General features: G+C 39.9%; 1 protein-coding gene across 1 annotated transcript; it reads left to right on the top strand.

Moving 5' to 3' along the window:
- Positions 1 to 4,868: 4,868 nt before the first annotated feature.
- Positions 4,869 to 15,056, top strand: LOC123633283 (vascular non-inflammatory molecule 3-like). The gene is given in 9 exon segments (XM_045544393.1): positions 4,869 to 5,420; positions 5,533 to 5,663; positions 9,452 to 9,572; positions 9,574 to 9,645; positions 11,338 to 11,629; positions 12,907 to 13,280; positions 13,961 to 14,002; positions 14,005 to 14,136; positions 14,792 to 15,056. Coding segments are annotated over 9 exon segments (1,506 nt in total). The 5' UTR covers positions 4,869 to 5,207; the 3' UTR covers positions 14,921 to 15,056.
- Positions 15,057 to 15,850: the final 794 nt, after the last annotated feature.

Here is a 15,850-nt window from a genome sequence, read left to right as displayed (position 1 = left end):
ACTTTGGGAGGCCAAGGCAGAAGGATAGCTTGAGGCCAGTCACTTGAGACCAGCCTGGGCAACCTAGTGAGACCCTGTCTCTACAAAAAGAAAACAATTAACCCGGTGTGGTGGCATGCACCTATAGTCCCCGCTGCTTGGGAAGCTGAGGCAGGAGGATCACTTGAGCCCAGGAGTTTGAGGCTGCAGTGAGCTGTGATTGAGCCACTATACTCCAGCCTGGGCAGCAGAGCAAAACCCTGTCTCTAAAACGAAAAAAAAAAATAATAACATTTTTTAAAAAAGAAGCCAAATGACTTTTGGAATGCCTATGATAGATCAAGTGAGCCCTGTGCTGAATGATGATGATGAATAAAATGAAAGTTCTGTTTCTTAAAGATCTCAGACTAGAAAAAGAGACAGAGCATTGTCACCACCATCATCATCACTCATTATGCTAGCAATTAAATAATGAGCATTTAGAACATGCCACACACTGTGCTAAGCATTTTCAAGCATCTCATTTAACATATATAATAAAAGTCATAGAATATGATAGTGCTGTGATCAATATAGGGACCAGGAATGGATCAATTCTACCTTGGAAGACAAGAAAGATGTCATAGATCAGCTGGATAAGTCAATGACGGTTAGGCAGAGCTAGTCATGCAGCAGACACATAGAAGAATAGCATGCTTCAAGCAAAGTCTGATATACTGGGGAGAGGGAGGATACAAGGAGGAAGGACAAGGACAGACAATGCAAAAAATGAGACTGGAGAGATAGGGGCCAGGTCATTGAGCACCACTGAAGCCTGGACTTTATCCTGAAGCTAAGAGAAAGACCCACTGAAGAGTTTCAGAGTCAAGTAGCCATGAGGGACTAAACAGTCAAATAAATAAATAAATTTGATCGTGGTTTGAAGGATAGAGTGGAAGGGAAAGTTCTAAAGGCAAGGTGGCCAAGGAGGAGACAATTGCAATAGTCCCCTCAGGGCAGCTGAGACAGAAGAGCACCTGGGAACAGGCCTGAGGAGCAGCAGGGAGGTCAGCACACTGGAGTCCAGTGAACATGGGAACAGTAGCGGGGGTTGTTGTAGAAGTAACGGGAGATCAATGATGCTGGGCCTTGTAGGCGTTGTGAGCACTTGGCCTTTACTCTGAGTGAAGTGGGATGCTGTTGAAAGGTTTTGAGCAGAGGGTGACACAATTTAGTCCTACATTTTACAAATAGGATCACTCTGACTGCTGTTGTGCAAAAGTAGAAGTGGTGGTACAAAAACCAGCTAAGAGGGTTTTGGAATAATCCAGATTAGAGATGACAGTGGCTTGGACCACAGTTGCTGCGGTGAAAGACTACCTGACTGAACACGAGAGTAAGAGAGAAAGAGAGATGTAAAGATGACTCCAAGGGATTTGGCCTGAACACTGGAAGATGAGAGAAGCCATTAGCTGAGCTCTGGAAGACTGCAGTACAGGAGCCTCAGGAGAGGACCAGCAGCTGTTTTGTTCATGCTGATGGATATACTGTCATACACTCAAGTGGAGATTTTGAGGAGATGGTCATCGGATACAAGAGTCTAGAGTTCAGGGAAGACCTCTGAGCTAGAGATATAAATCTGTGAGTCACCAACACAGAAATGGTATTTAAAGTCGTGAAATGGATGAACTCACCTAGGAAGTCAGTGTGGATAGGAACAGATTCCAAATGTTGGGCCCTAAGGTGTAATAATATTAAGAAGTCAGGGACAATAAGAAAGAACCAGAAGGAAAAAGTCCACAAAACCTAATACAAACACCAAGAAGGAGGAAAGAGAAAAACCAGGAGATTGTGGGGAAGGAAGCGCGTCAAGAATGGGATGGCGGCAGCTGTGTCAAATGCTGCCAAGACACCAGGTAAGATAGGACTGAGAATTGACCATCGGGCTTAGTAATGTGGGGATCCACGCAACCTTGGCAAGGCAGGGAAGCAAAGGCAGTGGGGTAAAATCCTGCTGGGAGGAAGTGAATTGAGACAGGAAATACAACCCTGGAAAGGAGTTTTGTTGTAAAATGAGGCTGAGAAATGAGGTAGGAACTGGAAGAGGATGTCAGATCAAGAGGTTTTTGTTTTGTTTTGTTTTTAAGATAGGAGGATATAACAAGATATTTGTATTTTCTTTATTGTGTCCAGAAAAAAATTGATGGTAAACAGTAAGAGAGAACTTCTCCTTGGGAAGCAATGTTCTTGGGTTCCAGTGTACAAGGATAAGAACGGGCCTTAGACAGGGGCATGAGCAGTCATTTATAGGCAGAGGAGGGAGGCAGAGATTATAGGTACAGATGTTGGCAGCGGGTTGATGCTTGGCAGGAGCTTGCAGGAGGTCTCTTCTGAGTTGGATAAATAGGCCTGAAGTTCAGGATAGAAGTTTGAGCTAAAGATAGAGCCACAGTAGTTACCAGTTTGTAGAAGGTGGTGGAAGGTATGAAGTAGAAAAAGATCTGATGTGGGGGAGAGAGGGTAAAGGATTTAAAGACAACATCAACGTGGCCACTGACCATAAATGCATTAAGAGTTCAGAGAAGGGAATAGCAACAAGGACTAGAGAGGTGAGGAACTTGAGCCAGAAGGTTAGGATTCAGTGAGAAATCTTTTCAGGATCAGAGCAGCGGTGACCATGTTAAAATATAGTAAAAAGAGTGGTTTTAGCTAAGAATAAGAAAGCTGAAATGTGACCAATTACAAGAAGGCTCTGATTGTCTGCCTTGATTCCATACACACATGGGAAAGATCTTAATCAATGGAAGCAATGGTTAAGGGAACGCAAATGAACTACAGTGTTAAGGTTCGAGTGGGAAGAGTGGGATCAGAAGAGAGACTGCAAGAGGGATTCTTGCTCGTGGGGTCAGGACCTGACAGTGGGAATGGAGGAGGTTTTACAGCGAGTATTAGAAATAAAGACTCTCAGAGATTTTATTCCAGGACCTCTTCTTCCCTTTAAAATTTGTCCCTTATATATTTAAAAAAAAGAATGATATTGATTTTAATACAAAACTTCAGACTGGAAACTTTCTACTCCCACAATAATTCTAACCTGTCATTTGGATTATATACAAATACCTTGTTTAAAATAACTTGTATCCGCAATCCTGATTCCTTACATACATACGAAGCAAAGTCCTGACTAACCACATTTGGTAATGGAACACTCTTTGTATTGATTTCAACACAATACAAAGCTGGCACATTTACTGGAATTAGGGCCTGGGAGAATGAAGGGGAATTCTCATGTTTCCTTTCAATTCTATTCAGAAAGTCAAGTGAACCAAGGCAAGAGCTAGAATTTCAATTTGAAAAATGAAAATATTTTTCTTCTTGTCACAAAGCAACCTGTCTGTCTTACACAGTTTCCTTCTTGTCCTTGAATATTTATTCTGAAAGAATTGATGTCTGATGGGCACCATTTCGGGACATAAGGACATGTGGAAGCACTGTGGGGTACCTGGAAGAATATTATAATGGAAAAGGTTATTAGAACTGAAGGACTTTGAATTATAGAACCAAACCAAACAACCCTCCCCATACATGAATCTCTAAAATTTACAAGTTTCCTTAGATTAGATGAGGATTAGAAAGAATCCCAAGAGAGAAGTAGTACTAATGACTCCAGAATCAGAGATTTAAACCTCAAAAGAAACTTTACATTTTAAATCAACTCATATTCAAACAAGGGGATCCAATCCAAAATTAGGCAAGGAAATTGAGTGTAACAAAAAACACTTACAGAACTTAGCACAGTGTAAAATTCCAAAGGAGCAGCAGAGAATTGTCATGTGGCCCTTGTCTTTAAGGAACTTAAAAGATGATATGTCTGAAAAGTAAAAGATTTAAGAGAGAATTTAACACTTTGAGTTATCTCATAGTCTATTATATTGCAGCAGGATTGCAGTTACTGCTTAAACTGTGGAAGATAGATGGAGTAAATTGCATCTCAACACAAGAAAGAATGTTCTAAAAATTTGCAATGTTCAAACATGGAATAGATTGACCTGTCAGGTAGTGGACTCCTTCATTCAACATCCATTCATGTACTGGGCTCCCACTACCTGTCACACATCTGCTGGGGTGATGAGGTTCAACAGTGAGCAGGACGCTTTCCTTACCTTCTGGGGATCACACCCCTGGGATGCATCATCTCTAGATGATTTTTGGACATGGATGTCCTAGGAGAAAACATTAAGATGCCTTTTAATCTCTTTAAGAAAACAAGGCATACATATACAAAATTAAGAAGCAGTATAAGATTTAATTAAAGGTCAAGATAACAGTAAGCAGTGAGAGACATTTAACAGTACGGGAAAAAATTTGCTATAAGAAGAGTTCAGAAATATCACTTAGGACTGAAGTGGATTTGGGAGATCTCTATGAGGAGCTGGAGCTTAGACAGATGGAGAGTGCGAGTCTTAAGGGAGAAACAGGTATACAGTCATCTAAGTGAGTTTTCAACAATTGTTGCAATGGTGGCTACCTTCTAGAACTGTCCAGCACTGGATCTATTAATGAAAAAAATTGTTTACCAGGAAAATGTATTTTCTTTTTTTTTTTTTTTGCGGCAGAGTCCTGCTCTGTCACCCTGGCTAGAGTGCCATGGCGGCAGCCTAACTCACAGCAACCTCAAACTCCTGGGCTCAAGCAATCCTCCCACCTCAGCCTCCTGAGTAGCTGGGACTACAAGCATGCGCCACCATGCCCGGCTAACTTTTTCTATATATTTTTAGTTGTCCGGTTAAGTTCTTTCTATTTTTTAGTAGAGACAGGGTCTCGCTCTTGCTCAGGCTGGTCTTGAACTCCTGACCTCGAGCGATCCTCCCACCTCGACCTCCCAGAGTGCTAGGATTACAGGCATGAGCCACCACACTCAGCGCAGGAAAATGTATTTTATTAAAAGAAAAGAGTTCAACCGCCTGTGTGTTTTGGATTGGGGTGAACTGATCTGGTTGGCTCATCATTCTACTTTTACAGTTGAGTTGACCTATGGACGACATCAACAACAGCGCTGCACAGTCCAATTATGTACTTCTGGCTGTCAGTTTTCTTGCACAATACCCTTTCTCAATGCTGAGTTGTGTAATGTATGAATGAGAAAATAAATACAACTGGTTGCTGGAAGGGATTTAATGTAAAATTTTTCCAGTGAAACAAAATATAAGAATCTAAGTTTGTTTTGCAAAGATCACTGAATTTTAATTATGATTAGATCATACTTTCCAAAGTGTGTGACACTTTTTGCCCTCTTTGTCCTGAGTGTTGGTGCACTGGACACTTTTATTGCTGCAGTGTATGAGCATGCTGTTATATTACCAAACAGCACAGAAACACCTGTTTCAAAAGAAGAAGCTTTGCTCTTGATGAACAAGAACATAGATGTTTTGGAGGAGGCAGTTAAGTTGGCAGCCAAGCAGGTACTGACCTCTTTTTAAAATACTGTGTGGGATATTGTAAAGGAGGTTTGCAACCTGGTAAGAATGCGAGTATTTGGAATTCATGAGAAACTGTCCCACTTGTTTTGACTACGGTGCACACATCATTGTGACCCCAGAAGATGGAATCTATGGTTGGGTCTTTACGAGGGAGAGCATTTACCCCTATCTGGAGGACATACCAGACCCTGAAGTGAACTGGATTCCTTGCAGAGACCCCCAGAGGTAAGTCTAATCATTACTCTTCAATTTTTAAACAAAAAGTTGTGATATTGTAAAATACTAATAGTAAGTTCACTAAGCTTGACTAGTAATTTTGTTGACAAATGGTCAATCTATGGCATAGGATTTAGATACCTCTAATGCTTCATGATGTATATCATCTGGCATATCTCCTGTTTGGAAAATGACTTGAGAAAATGATGCTTTGGTTGGTTATTTGTTGCAATTGTCTTTAAAGAATAGTGTATATATACACGATTTTTATAATAAATGCATTTAATCGGGTTTCAGCAAAGTGAAAAAGTTGTAATATCTAGCATTTGTGTTACCAAATACAAGTAAGTTGGTTCATCCATGAACACCTGCCTCTTTCATAGGAATAGTAAAAAGATGAATGAATCTATGTTTCCAAAGAACTTTACTGTCACTATCATTCAATGTTCTCAATATGGTGAATGGAAATTGCATAGAACTTGAAAAAGGAAGCACTGTTTCCCAGATCACATTTTATAACCTCCTAGCTGAGTGATGTGAGCTCATATAATCTAAATGCTTGATGTTTCTGTTTCTATCTGTAAAACAAGGATAATAAATTTTCTGTTCTACTTCCTTTACAGAGTAAACAGGAGGGTCAAATGAAGTAATACACATGGAATTTGCAATTTGCGCACTGTAGTGTGCTCTCCAATGCTAACTGTCACTATTAGTTTTTTTGTTTTTTTTTTTTTGAGACAGTCTCACTTTGTTGCCCGGGCTAGAGTGAGTGCCGTGGCATCAGCCTAGCTCACAGCAACCTCAAACTCCTGGGTTTAAACAAGCCTCCTGCCTCAGCCTCCTGAGTAGCTGGGACTACAGGCATGCGCCACCATGCCTGGGTAACTTTTTCTATATATTTTTAGTTGGCCAGATAATTTCCTTCTATTTTTAGTAGAGACGGGGGTCTCATTCTTGCTCAGGCTGGTCTCGAACTCCTGACCTTGAGCAATCCACCCACCTCGGCCTCCCAGAGTGTTAGGATTACAGGCGTGAGCCACTGCACCCCGGCCACTATTAGTTTTTTTATAACAGAAAAAAACTGAGTCTGAACTTGTGTGTGTTCTTGTTCTTCGAGAGATTTTTCATAATTATTAATAGCTGTAGTTTAGACAAAATTCTCTTAAAGAAAAATGTATAATAAATAAGAAAAATGTATAAAATAGATTATATTTACTTTTTAAAATAGTCCAAATGTGGCTGAGCATGGGGGCTCATGCCTGTAATTCCAGCACTTTGGGAGGCCAAGGCAGGAAGATCACTTGAGTCCAGGAGTTTGAGACAAGTCTGGGCAACATAGCAAGACCTTGTCTACCAAAAAAAAAAAAAAAAAAGGTTTATACACAGTGCTTTTAAATGATGTAATTGATACATTAAAAAGTAATATAATTTGCTGTACATGCACCTGTTTAGAACTACACCTATTGCATAAAAAGAGGAACTTCTTTGATAATTTTGACTGTGAGAAATCAACTGGAAAGTCAAGTTCAATGCTACAACACTCAAGTTCTACCATGAGAGTCAAGTCTCTCTCTGGGATTTTTACCTTTGGAAAATTATCCTGTGAATGTTGCATGGTCTGTGTTTACAGAAACCACGTAACCATGACTCAACAGTTATTTCCTTAGGAGGCTTTTCCCCAAACAGGAAGAAATCATTTTTTGCCGTAATTCATGAGGCTTGCGCTAAAACACACCCTATTTGACTGTGCTGATAAAACTGACTTTCCTAGGGGAAAGATATACTTAATCCGATAATTAGTCACAGATGAGTTATTTTCAGTTGGGAAGGTAAGTGACTGATGAAACATTGTGGAGTGTTGTACATACTTATTCAAATGGTAAGCTTTTAGTTCTGTGTTATAAAAAGCAGAAATCCAGTATTTAATCTAATGATAGTATTGAAAAAGAAAACCAGTTTCTTCCCTTGTAATATTTATCCCTGAAAGGGATAATTGAGGGCCACGTGGTCATCCTTGTGTATTTAAATACTGATATTTAGAATGCTGACAAGTCAAATACTTCTTTGGGCTTTTTTCATGAGGAACTAATAGGAAATACTAAAGAACCTGAATTATTTATGCAAGGAAAGAAAAATTAAATAAAGAGTATGGCAGACTTATAGGTCCAAGTGAATATGAATATTGATAGCATTTCCCTGTTTTTCTTGAAAGAAAAAAAGAAAAGGTCTAAACCAGTAGATTATCAATCTGTCCTATTTATTTATTTATTTATTAGAGACAGGGTCTCACTCTGTTGCCCAGGCTGGAGGGCAGTGGTGCAATCATAGCTCACTGTAACCTCGAACTCCTGTGCTCAAGCAAAGTGCTCAAGTTTCAGCCTCCCAGGTAGCTGGTACACACCACCATGCCTGGCTAATTTTTTTAAATTTATTTGGGGTCTTGCTATGTTGCCCAGGCTGGTCTCAAACTCCCAGGCTCAAGTGATCCTCCTGTGTTGGGCTTCCAAAGTGCTGAGATTATAGGTGTGAGCCACTGCACCCTGCCTGTCCTTTTAATTTAAAGATTAGCTTAAAATCAATTGCTGAAGGGCTGAGAGATCATGGAGATGCTCTGAATGGCTTCAAAAAGCAATAAAGCCGTCCCTACCCTGGGCTGCCTTCTTGTAATTACAAAATCCCTAATAGCCACTTTTTATTTATTGAGCATTTACTTGGTCCCAGGAACTGTACCTGGTGTACTATGAACATAATCTCATTTCAATTTATGTAGTAGATATTACTATTTGCATTTTACATAGAAGAAGAAAAGGAGGCTTAAGGTCTTATAATTGGTAATTAGGTTGGCCAAAATTAAAACATAGCCATTTCCATTAAGCTATGCTAACTGAATGGACTCTAAGTGCCTGCATGTACCATATTATACTGAAATTTTCAGTGACTAGCAAATCCATTTATTTGACAGAGCTGGTTGCTAAAACTTTTTTAAATCTTATTTTCTGCAGAAATCTGCCTCCTTATAACTTCCTTTCCCCTGTGTTCTGCACTGTGTATTGTATTCACACATGCAAGCCATCTCCTCCACAGTCAGCCTTTCACATATTTGAAGCCACCTGTCCCTTCGCCACATTCCCTTTTACTTCTAGGACAAATATCCCCAATGTGGATGGATTTGGCATTCCTTCACAAAGGAATTTCATGTCTGTACTTATCTCAGGATTTCTCATGAGGACTTTGGAAGGCAGAAGGAAGCTGTTATGTTACATCTGACAGATGAGGAACCTGAGCCAGCACAGTGCAGTGCTTTTGTTTTGTTTTGTTTTGTTTTTAAAAAAAAACAAAAAAATTTTCACTACATAATGCTACATTTGTGCTCTCTAGAAGATGATCTACAGGGGACCAGCTATTTACTGCTACCTGGTATTTGTGTTTCCAACCACATGTCATGGTAGCATGTTTGTAAAACTATGGCTTGGATTGTAGACAAGGTCCTTTCCATTAGAAGAGTCTGCTAAATTTCAAGCCCTTCCTTTGCCTTCCTTCCTTTGCCTGCTCCTCTTCCTTCTCCTCTTCTATCTTTTCTGTGCTTCAGTCTTGCTCTGTAATCTGGAGTCTGGCACATTAAAATAGGTTAGCTTTCATGAAGATGAATACTACATTGCACGTGACTTTTAAAATCTTTTCTGTTGATTCTTGACCGAAACCTGTTGTGTTATAGGTAACAGACAAATAAAATACCACATTGGTATTTCAGAAATCACTAAAATATAGTGAGTTTGAGGAAATGTCCGTTGAACTAGATTTGGCTACACACCAGTGCAAGCAAGACTCAGCTGCCTGGCCAAGGACAATTCTATCTACGTCGTGGCAAATATTGGGGACAAGAAGCCATGCAATGCCAATGACCCTCAGTGTCCTCCTGGATGGCCGTTACCAATACAACACCGATGTGGTGTTTGACTCTCAGGGTAGGCTGGTGGCACGCTACCATAAGGTGAGAATTACTTGTGCCTTAGGTAAACTTGATTTACTTCCTTTGTTTGTTTGTGGTATGTATGTACATTTGTTTGTTGAATGTTGGGGAGAGAACTCTCATAGATACGCCTCTTAATTATTACATTCTAGTTGAAAAGAGGATTTAATTTACTTCAGTTCCATATAAGGGTTCTGAGTTTGAATTAGCCATAAAATATGACAGAATATTAAAAATGGATGTGAGAATAGTCTCACAAAGATTTTAATATTCTCTGAGAAAAAGGAAGAAATGCTCTGTTTCATTCATGGTTTTTATGGCCCAATTTGTTAACATTTCATCCTAAGCTACCATGTATTATATTAGGTCTTTTTTGATTGAAATGAAAACAAAACCTCAACTGAAATTGGCTTTAAAAGAAAGAGGAGAATTTCCTCCATCTGAAAAAATGTAAAGAGTAGGTCTCATTTCAGGTGTGGGCTGTCCCTCAGAGGCTCAGAAGAGATCATCCATCCCTCTAGCTGTCCTAGCCCTTTGTTACAGCTTTTCCCCAGGGTAACTCTCCTTTTGGAAGCCAATGGCTACAGCAACACAAAGTTCACATCTTTATGAACAACATCCACAGGAAAAGTGTATTTCTCTCTCCTAGAAACCCTGCAAAGGCCTTAGCATTCCTTGATTCCAATCAGGCCACACGCCTTTCCTGAAAGATGAGGGGTGAAGGAGGGGCTTCCACATGGGAGGAGAATGGAGGAGCAAAAGGGCCTCAATGGACCATGGGACTGGGGGTCTCTGTTGCCAGAGTATACATATGCACACATCAGGCCAAATGAAAACCTGAGCAAAACATACGCCCTACACCTGAGCCCAGGTCAAGTGGAGTTTTGGAGCAATAAAAATGAAATTACTGCCTGAGTGTGGTGGCTCTACCTGCAATCCCAGCACTTTCAGAGGCCAAGGAGGGAGGATCAGAGTCCAGGATTTCCAGACCAGCCAGGGCAACACAGTGAGACCCCATCTTTACAAAAAATAAAAAATGTTAGTGGGAGTTGTGGCATGCACATGAAGTTCCAGCTACTCAGGAGGCTGAGTGGGAGACTCACTTGAGCCCAGGAGTTTGAGGTTGCAGCGAGCTATGGTGACACCACTGTACTCTAGCCTGAGCAACTGAGAGAGACCCTGTCTCACACATACACACACACACACAAAATATACATATACATATATGTACATAAATAAAATTACTAATTAGCAAGATGTAGCTATTGCATTGTCTAAATTAATTTTACGTTGACTTTGCTTCTATAAACCTAGCAGTATCATAAGGAGACATGAAGAAGTTTATTTTATTAACATGTTTTAGATTTCACCCAGGCAGTGCTGTTGAAATTTAAAGAATACAGTGGAAAACAATCTGCAAATCATAAGATTCAAGATTTCAATGTTTGCTTTTTAATATAGAAATACTCACATTTTAAATATCATTTGTGGATATGATTTCATTCACTGGTTATTGAAAAATGAAAATTTTTGATTAATATGACAGTAAGAAAACTCATAGATAGTGGGACAGTAAGCATGGTTTATGCAAATTTATGTGTAACAGTCTTAAATGTGCATGTCCACATACATGGGAAAAAAGATTTGGATATTGATCACATCTATCTGACAATTTTCTTACCAACTTTCCCCTTCTTTGCTTTTTATTAACAGTACAATCTTTTTGCACCTGAAATTCAGTTTGATTTCCCCAAGGATTCGGAATCTGTGACATTTGACACTCCCTTTGGGAAGTTTGGCATTTTTACTTGCTTTGACATTTTTTCTCATGACCCGGCTATCGTGGTGGTAGATGAGTTTCAAGTGGACAGTGTCCTCTTGCCCACGGCATGGTACGACACACTGCCCCTCCTCTCGGCAGTTCCGTTCCATTCAGCGTGGGCCAGAGCCATGCGAGTCAATCTGCTTGCTGCAAATCCCCACAACACCAGCATGCACATGACAGGTAACTCACGCTCCTCACGCTCCAAGTGGCAGCGACAGTCTTAGCAAGTCTTCATTGATTTTCAAGCCAGACTTTTCTTCTTTTTTTTTTTTTTAACCAACCAACTCCTAGTTTATTGTGCCCTAGTGAAGCATAAACAAGCTTGACTACCTGTCTGGATTTACTGCTTTGGTGAAGTCACATCATTATGACTTCTCATTGCTTTGGACATGAGGATATACTGGTGTCAAATACCCAGCCAGCAGTCTGGAAAAGATTCTTGTTTACTGTTAGGAAAGATATCAATTTCCTGTGAGCCAGATTTTTAAATCATTTTCTTTTCAAGAAGTTTTGTCACAAATTCAAGCATAATAAAAATTTACGATTCTCTTAATAACTCTAACATCACAAAATTAATGATAGCATGGGTTTCTGCTAAGGAACACTATCCTTTTGAGTAAAGTAGGCAAACATTATCATCTTGATTTTACTTGAGGGGAGATTGGAGTTAGAGAGAAGTCTAGTCATGTGAAATATCAAAGCCAGATCTAAGGAACTTCCCAGCCAAGGTCTATTAGTAATATTGAAATAAATCTTGTTTGTCAAGGTGATAAGATCACTTTAGAATTAACCATATTTTTAGAGTTTATCCTTTACAGTAGTTATGTTCAAGGTAATGCAAGCTCTCCTTTTGACTGCTTTGTTATTCGTTGATCCAGATGAGAATTCTAAACATGAACAAATGAAATAGTCAGTGGAGAGCTAAAATTATTCCTCATGTTTGGAATTTTCTAGTTTGTTGTTAAGTTGGCTTAAGAAGGGGAGCTGGGTGCAGTGGCTCACATCTGTAATCCCAGCACTTTGGGAGGCTGAGGTGGGAGGATTGCTTGAGGCCAGGAGTTTGAGACCAGCCTGAGCAACATAGCTGGACCCTGTCTCTATAGAAAATAAAAAAATTAGCTGGGTGTGGTGGCACATGCCTGTAGTCCCAGCCACTCAGGAGGCTGAGGCGCAGGGGGGAAAAGAAGGGGGTAGTTTACATTTTAAAAAACCAAAAAAACAAGTTTTCCATTTCAAATGATAATTTAGTGCAAGTAGCACCTTATGGAGGATGCAGCATCAAACTGGAACTTATGCCAATGTCACAGCTATCTCTACAGCTATCTTGAAAATGTTTATGCTTTAATAACTTTCTATTTAAAGAAATAAAAAGAAATACTCACATGGGAATATCCTATTCGTTTGTCACCATAAAAAATCTGAAACCAATTATTTGTGTTTCTTTACGTTGCCTGTAGGGAGTGGAATCTACGCCCCAGAAGCCGTCAAGGTGTACCACTACGACATGGAAACCGAGAGTGGCCAGCTGATGCTGTCAGAGCTGAAGTCTCGGCCTCGCCATGAGCCCACCTACCCGGCAGCTGTTGACTGGCAGAATTATGCCGGAAGTGTCAAGCCATTCTCCTCCGAGCAGTCAGAATTTCCAGGGATGATTTATTTTGATGAGTTCACCTTCACTGAGCTTAAGAGAAACACAGGAAATTACACAGTTTGCCAGAAAGACCTGTGTTGTCACTTAACTTACAAGATGTCTGAGAAGCGAACAGATGAGGTCTATGCACTAGGTGCTTTTGATGGACTGCACACAGTAGAAGGCCAATATTATTTGCAGGTAGAAATGCTTAAATATGTTAAATGGCCTTATTATTAGTTTTTCTTCTAGGTCATCATTGTCTTTCTTTGAAAATTGTGCTGGATTCAGTTAAGTGGTATAATGCTGCCTTTATCACTGACTTTTGTCCCTAGAATACTTTATTGGTTCAGTCTTAGCAAGAACGGAATTAGTTCTTATGGCTGCAAGGCAAAAGCATAAAGCAGATTGATTAGTTCTTAGCAGGCCAGGTTCAAGTTTACAAAGCTACAATTTCCATGCGTGCTCTTTTTCAATCGGGTTACTTCAGAGTAATATTCTTCAACTAGAGTCTACACTAAGAAGGATGTTTTACATCAGGCTCAGTGTAACCAACTGGATGTGTGACCGAGTTAAAAGGGAGATTTAATTGAAACAATTTATGAAATAGTTCAAATTAAAATTAGAAATGGTTATAATTATGTGCAATGCATTCTGATTTTTAAAATTCTAGTGTATTCTACTTGGCTTCATTTAAAAAAAAAAGAACTAATGCTGACCCACTAAATTGATTTTAGGATTCACTAATTAAGTTGTGACATGCAGTTTGAAAAATGCAGCTTACAGGGCAACTTAAATATTCCTCTACTCTTTGAAGTTGTGTTATTTAGCTGAGAAAATGTTTGCAAGTTTTCAGACTCCTCTTTTTTCTTCCTACATAGATATGCACATTACTGAAGTGTCAAACCACTGATGTGAGAACCCGTGGGGTCCGCCCGTGGGGTCAGCTTTTACCAAGTTTGAAGAATTTTCCCTCAGTGGCACATTCGGAACAAGTTATGTTTTCCCACAGATCGTTCTAAGTGGGAGTCAGCTTGCCCCTGAAACGCACTATGAGGTAGGAGGTTTTCAGGATGATCAATTTCTTCAGGCAGATGGGGTAGCCTAGCATAATGAAATGTTTGAAATAATGAGAGCATCACAATATTGTGGTTCCCATTCTACACGAGTCACTTTAAAGACATAGAAACTGTGATATGAAACACAAGTTGTGGTTTTAGATTGACTTTAGGCTGTGATGGAGAATTTGCAGTTCATTTTTCTGCATAGATGTCATCTTGAGATCTGAGGCAATAGTGAATCATAGAGAAATTAAAGTAAAAATATTGATCGCTAATAATGGCAACTAATGTTCTCTTCATCTGCATGGTTTGGAAGGTTCAAGCTAAGTACATTAACTAATGCATCTACAGCTTATTTTGTGAGTGTGTTATTTTGAGTTGTTATAATGATACTAATAACTAATACTTTGCATTGTGATTTATGAGTTTAAAGAACACTTTTGAATATGTTATCTTCTTTGACCACCCACGTAACAGATTTATTTGCTGCAGTTTCACCCAAAGTCCCTCAACTATTGGACCTGAAAGAGGAATCTGGGTCTTCTGACACCAAACACTGTGTGATTTTTACTATTCTACTCTGCTTTGTCCCCAGAGAAGGCCTGGAAACCAGCCCTGCATTGGAGTTAATCCTTTGGTTTCTTTGACCAGGTTTCAAGAGATGGATGCCTGAAGAGCCGAAGTGGAGCCCCTTTGCCTGTCTTAGTTATGGCCCTGTATGGAAGAGTGTTTGAGAAGGACCCTCCCCGCTTCGGGCAGGGACCTGGGAAGATACATTGATCTCCTTTACCAAGGCCCTTTTTGCATTAGCCTGGCAAAGAGAGGAAAGAAAAAAGAGAGCCCTTAGGGTCTGTTTAGAGGAGATGTCATAAACTCACCAAAACAACAAATAAACTTAAGAAGATTTAAAAAGCAATGGATGTGTGTGTAAACCTTACATTTACATATTTGGTATAGCACAACCTCATTTATGGGAATTATCTTCTATGTTTGTGTGTTTAAGAATATGTAAGTATGTGTAAGTACAGTGGAACATGTTTTAAATGGGAGGAAGTCCTGGAACAATCCTTTTGCAGTCACTACTCTAACATATGCAAATGTTGTTCCCATCATGGGATGGTTAATTCCATGCATCAACTTGACTGGGCCATGGATGCCCAGATACCTGGTGAAACATCACTTCTGGGGGTGTCTCAGGAAGAGATTAGCATTTGAATTGGTGGCCTGAGCAAAGTAGCTGGCTCTCCCCACTGTACGTGGGCCTGAATAGAGCAAAAAGGCAGAGGAAGGTTGAATTTGTTTTCTGTCTGTCTGTTTGAGCCGTACATAGATCTTCTCCTGCCTTTGGGTGTTCCTGGTTCTCAGGCCTTCAGACCTGAGCTGGAATTGCCACCATCAGCTCTCCAGCTCTCAGGCCTTTGAACTACACCACTGGCTTTCCTGGGTCTGCAGCTTGCAGATGGCAGCCTGTGGGACATCTCAGCCTTCATAACTGTGGAGCCAATACCTTATAATAAACCTCTTTTTATACATACATAAAAATAGGTGATGTACATACTTATCCCCTACTGCTTCTCTTTCCCCGGAGAACCCTGACTAGTACACTTCATTTGTAAATACACAGGGTGAACTTTGAATATGCAGATGGTATTTGATCCCAGTCAAGTAATATACAGTAAGTTAAAGAACAAGGACATTTTAAAAAGTAAT

Source organism: Lemur catta, chromosome 2, assembly GCF_020740605.2.
Source record: "Lemur catta isolate mLemCat1 chromosome 2, mLemCat1.pri, whole genome shotgun sequence".
In the NCBI taxonomy this organism is placed as follows: domain Eukaryota; kingdom Metazoa; phylum Chordata; class Mammalia; order Primates; family Lemuridae; genus Lemur; species Lemur catta.
The sequence above is the reverse complement of the archived record's forward strand: the minus strand, read 5'-3'. Positions and strand labels throughout refer to the sequence as shown.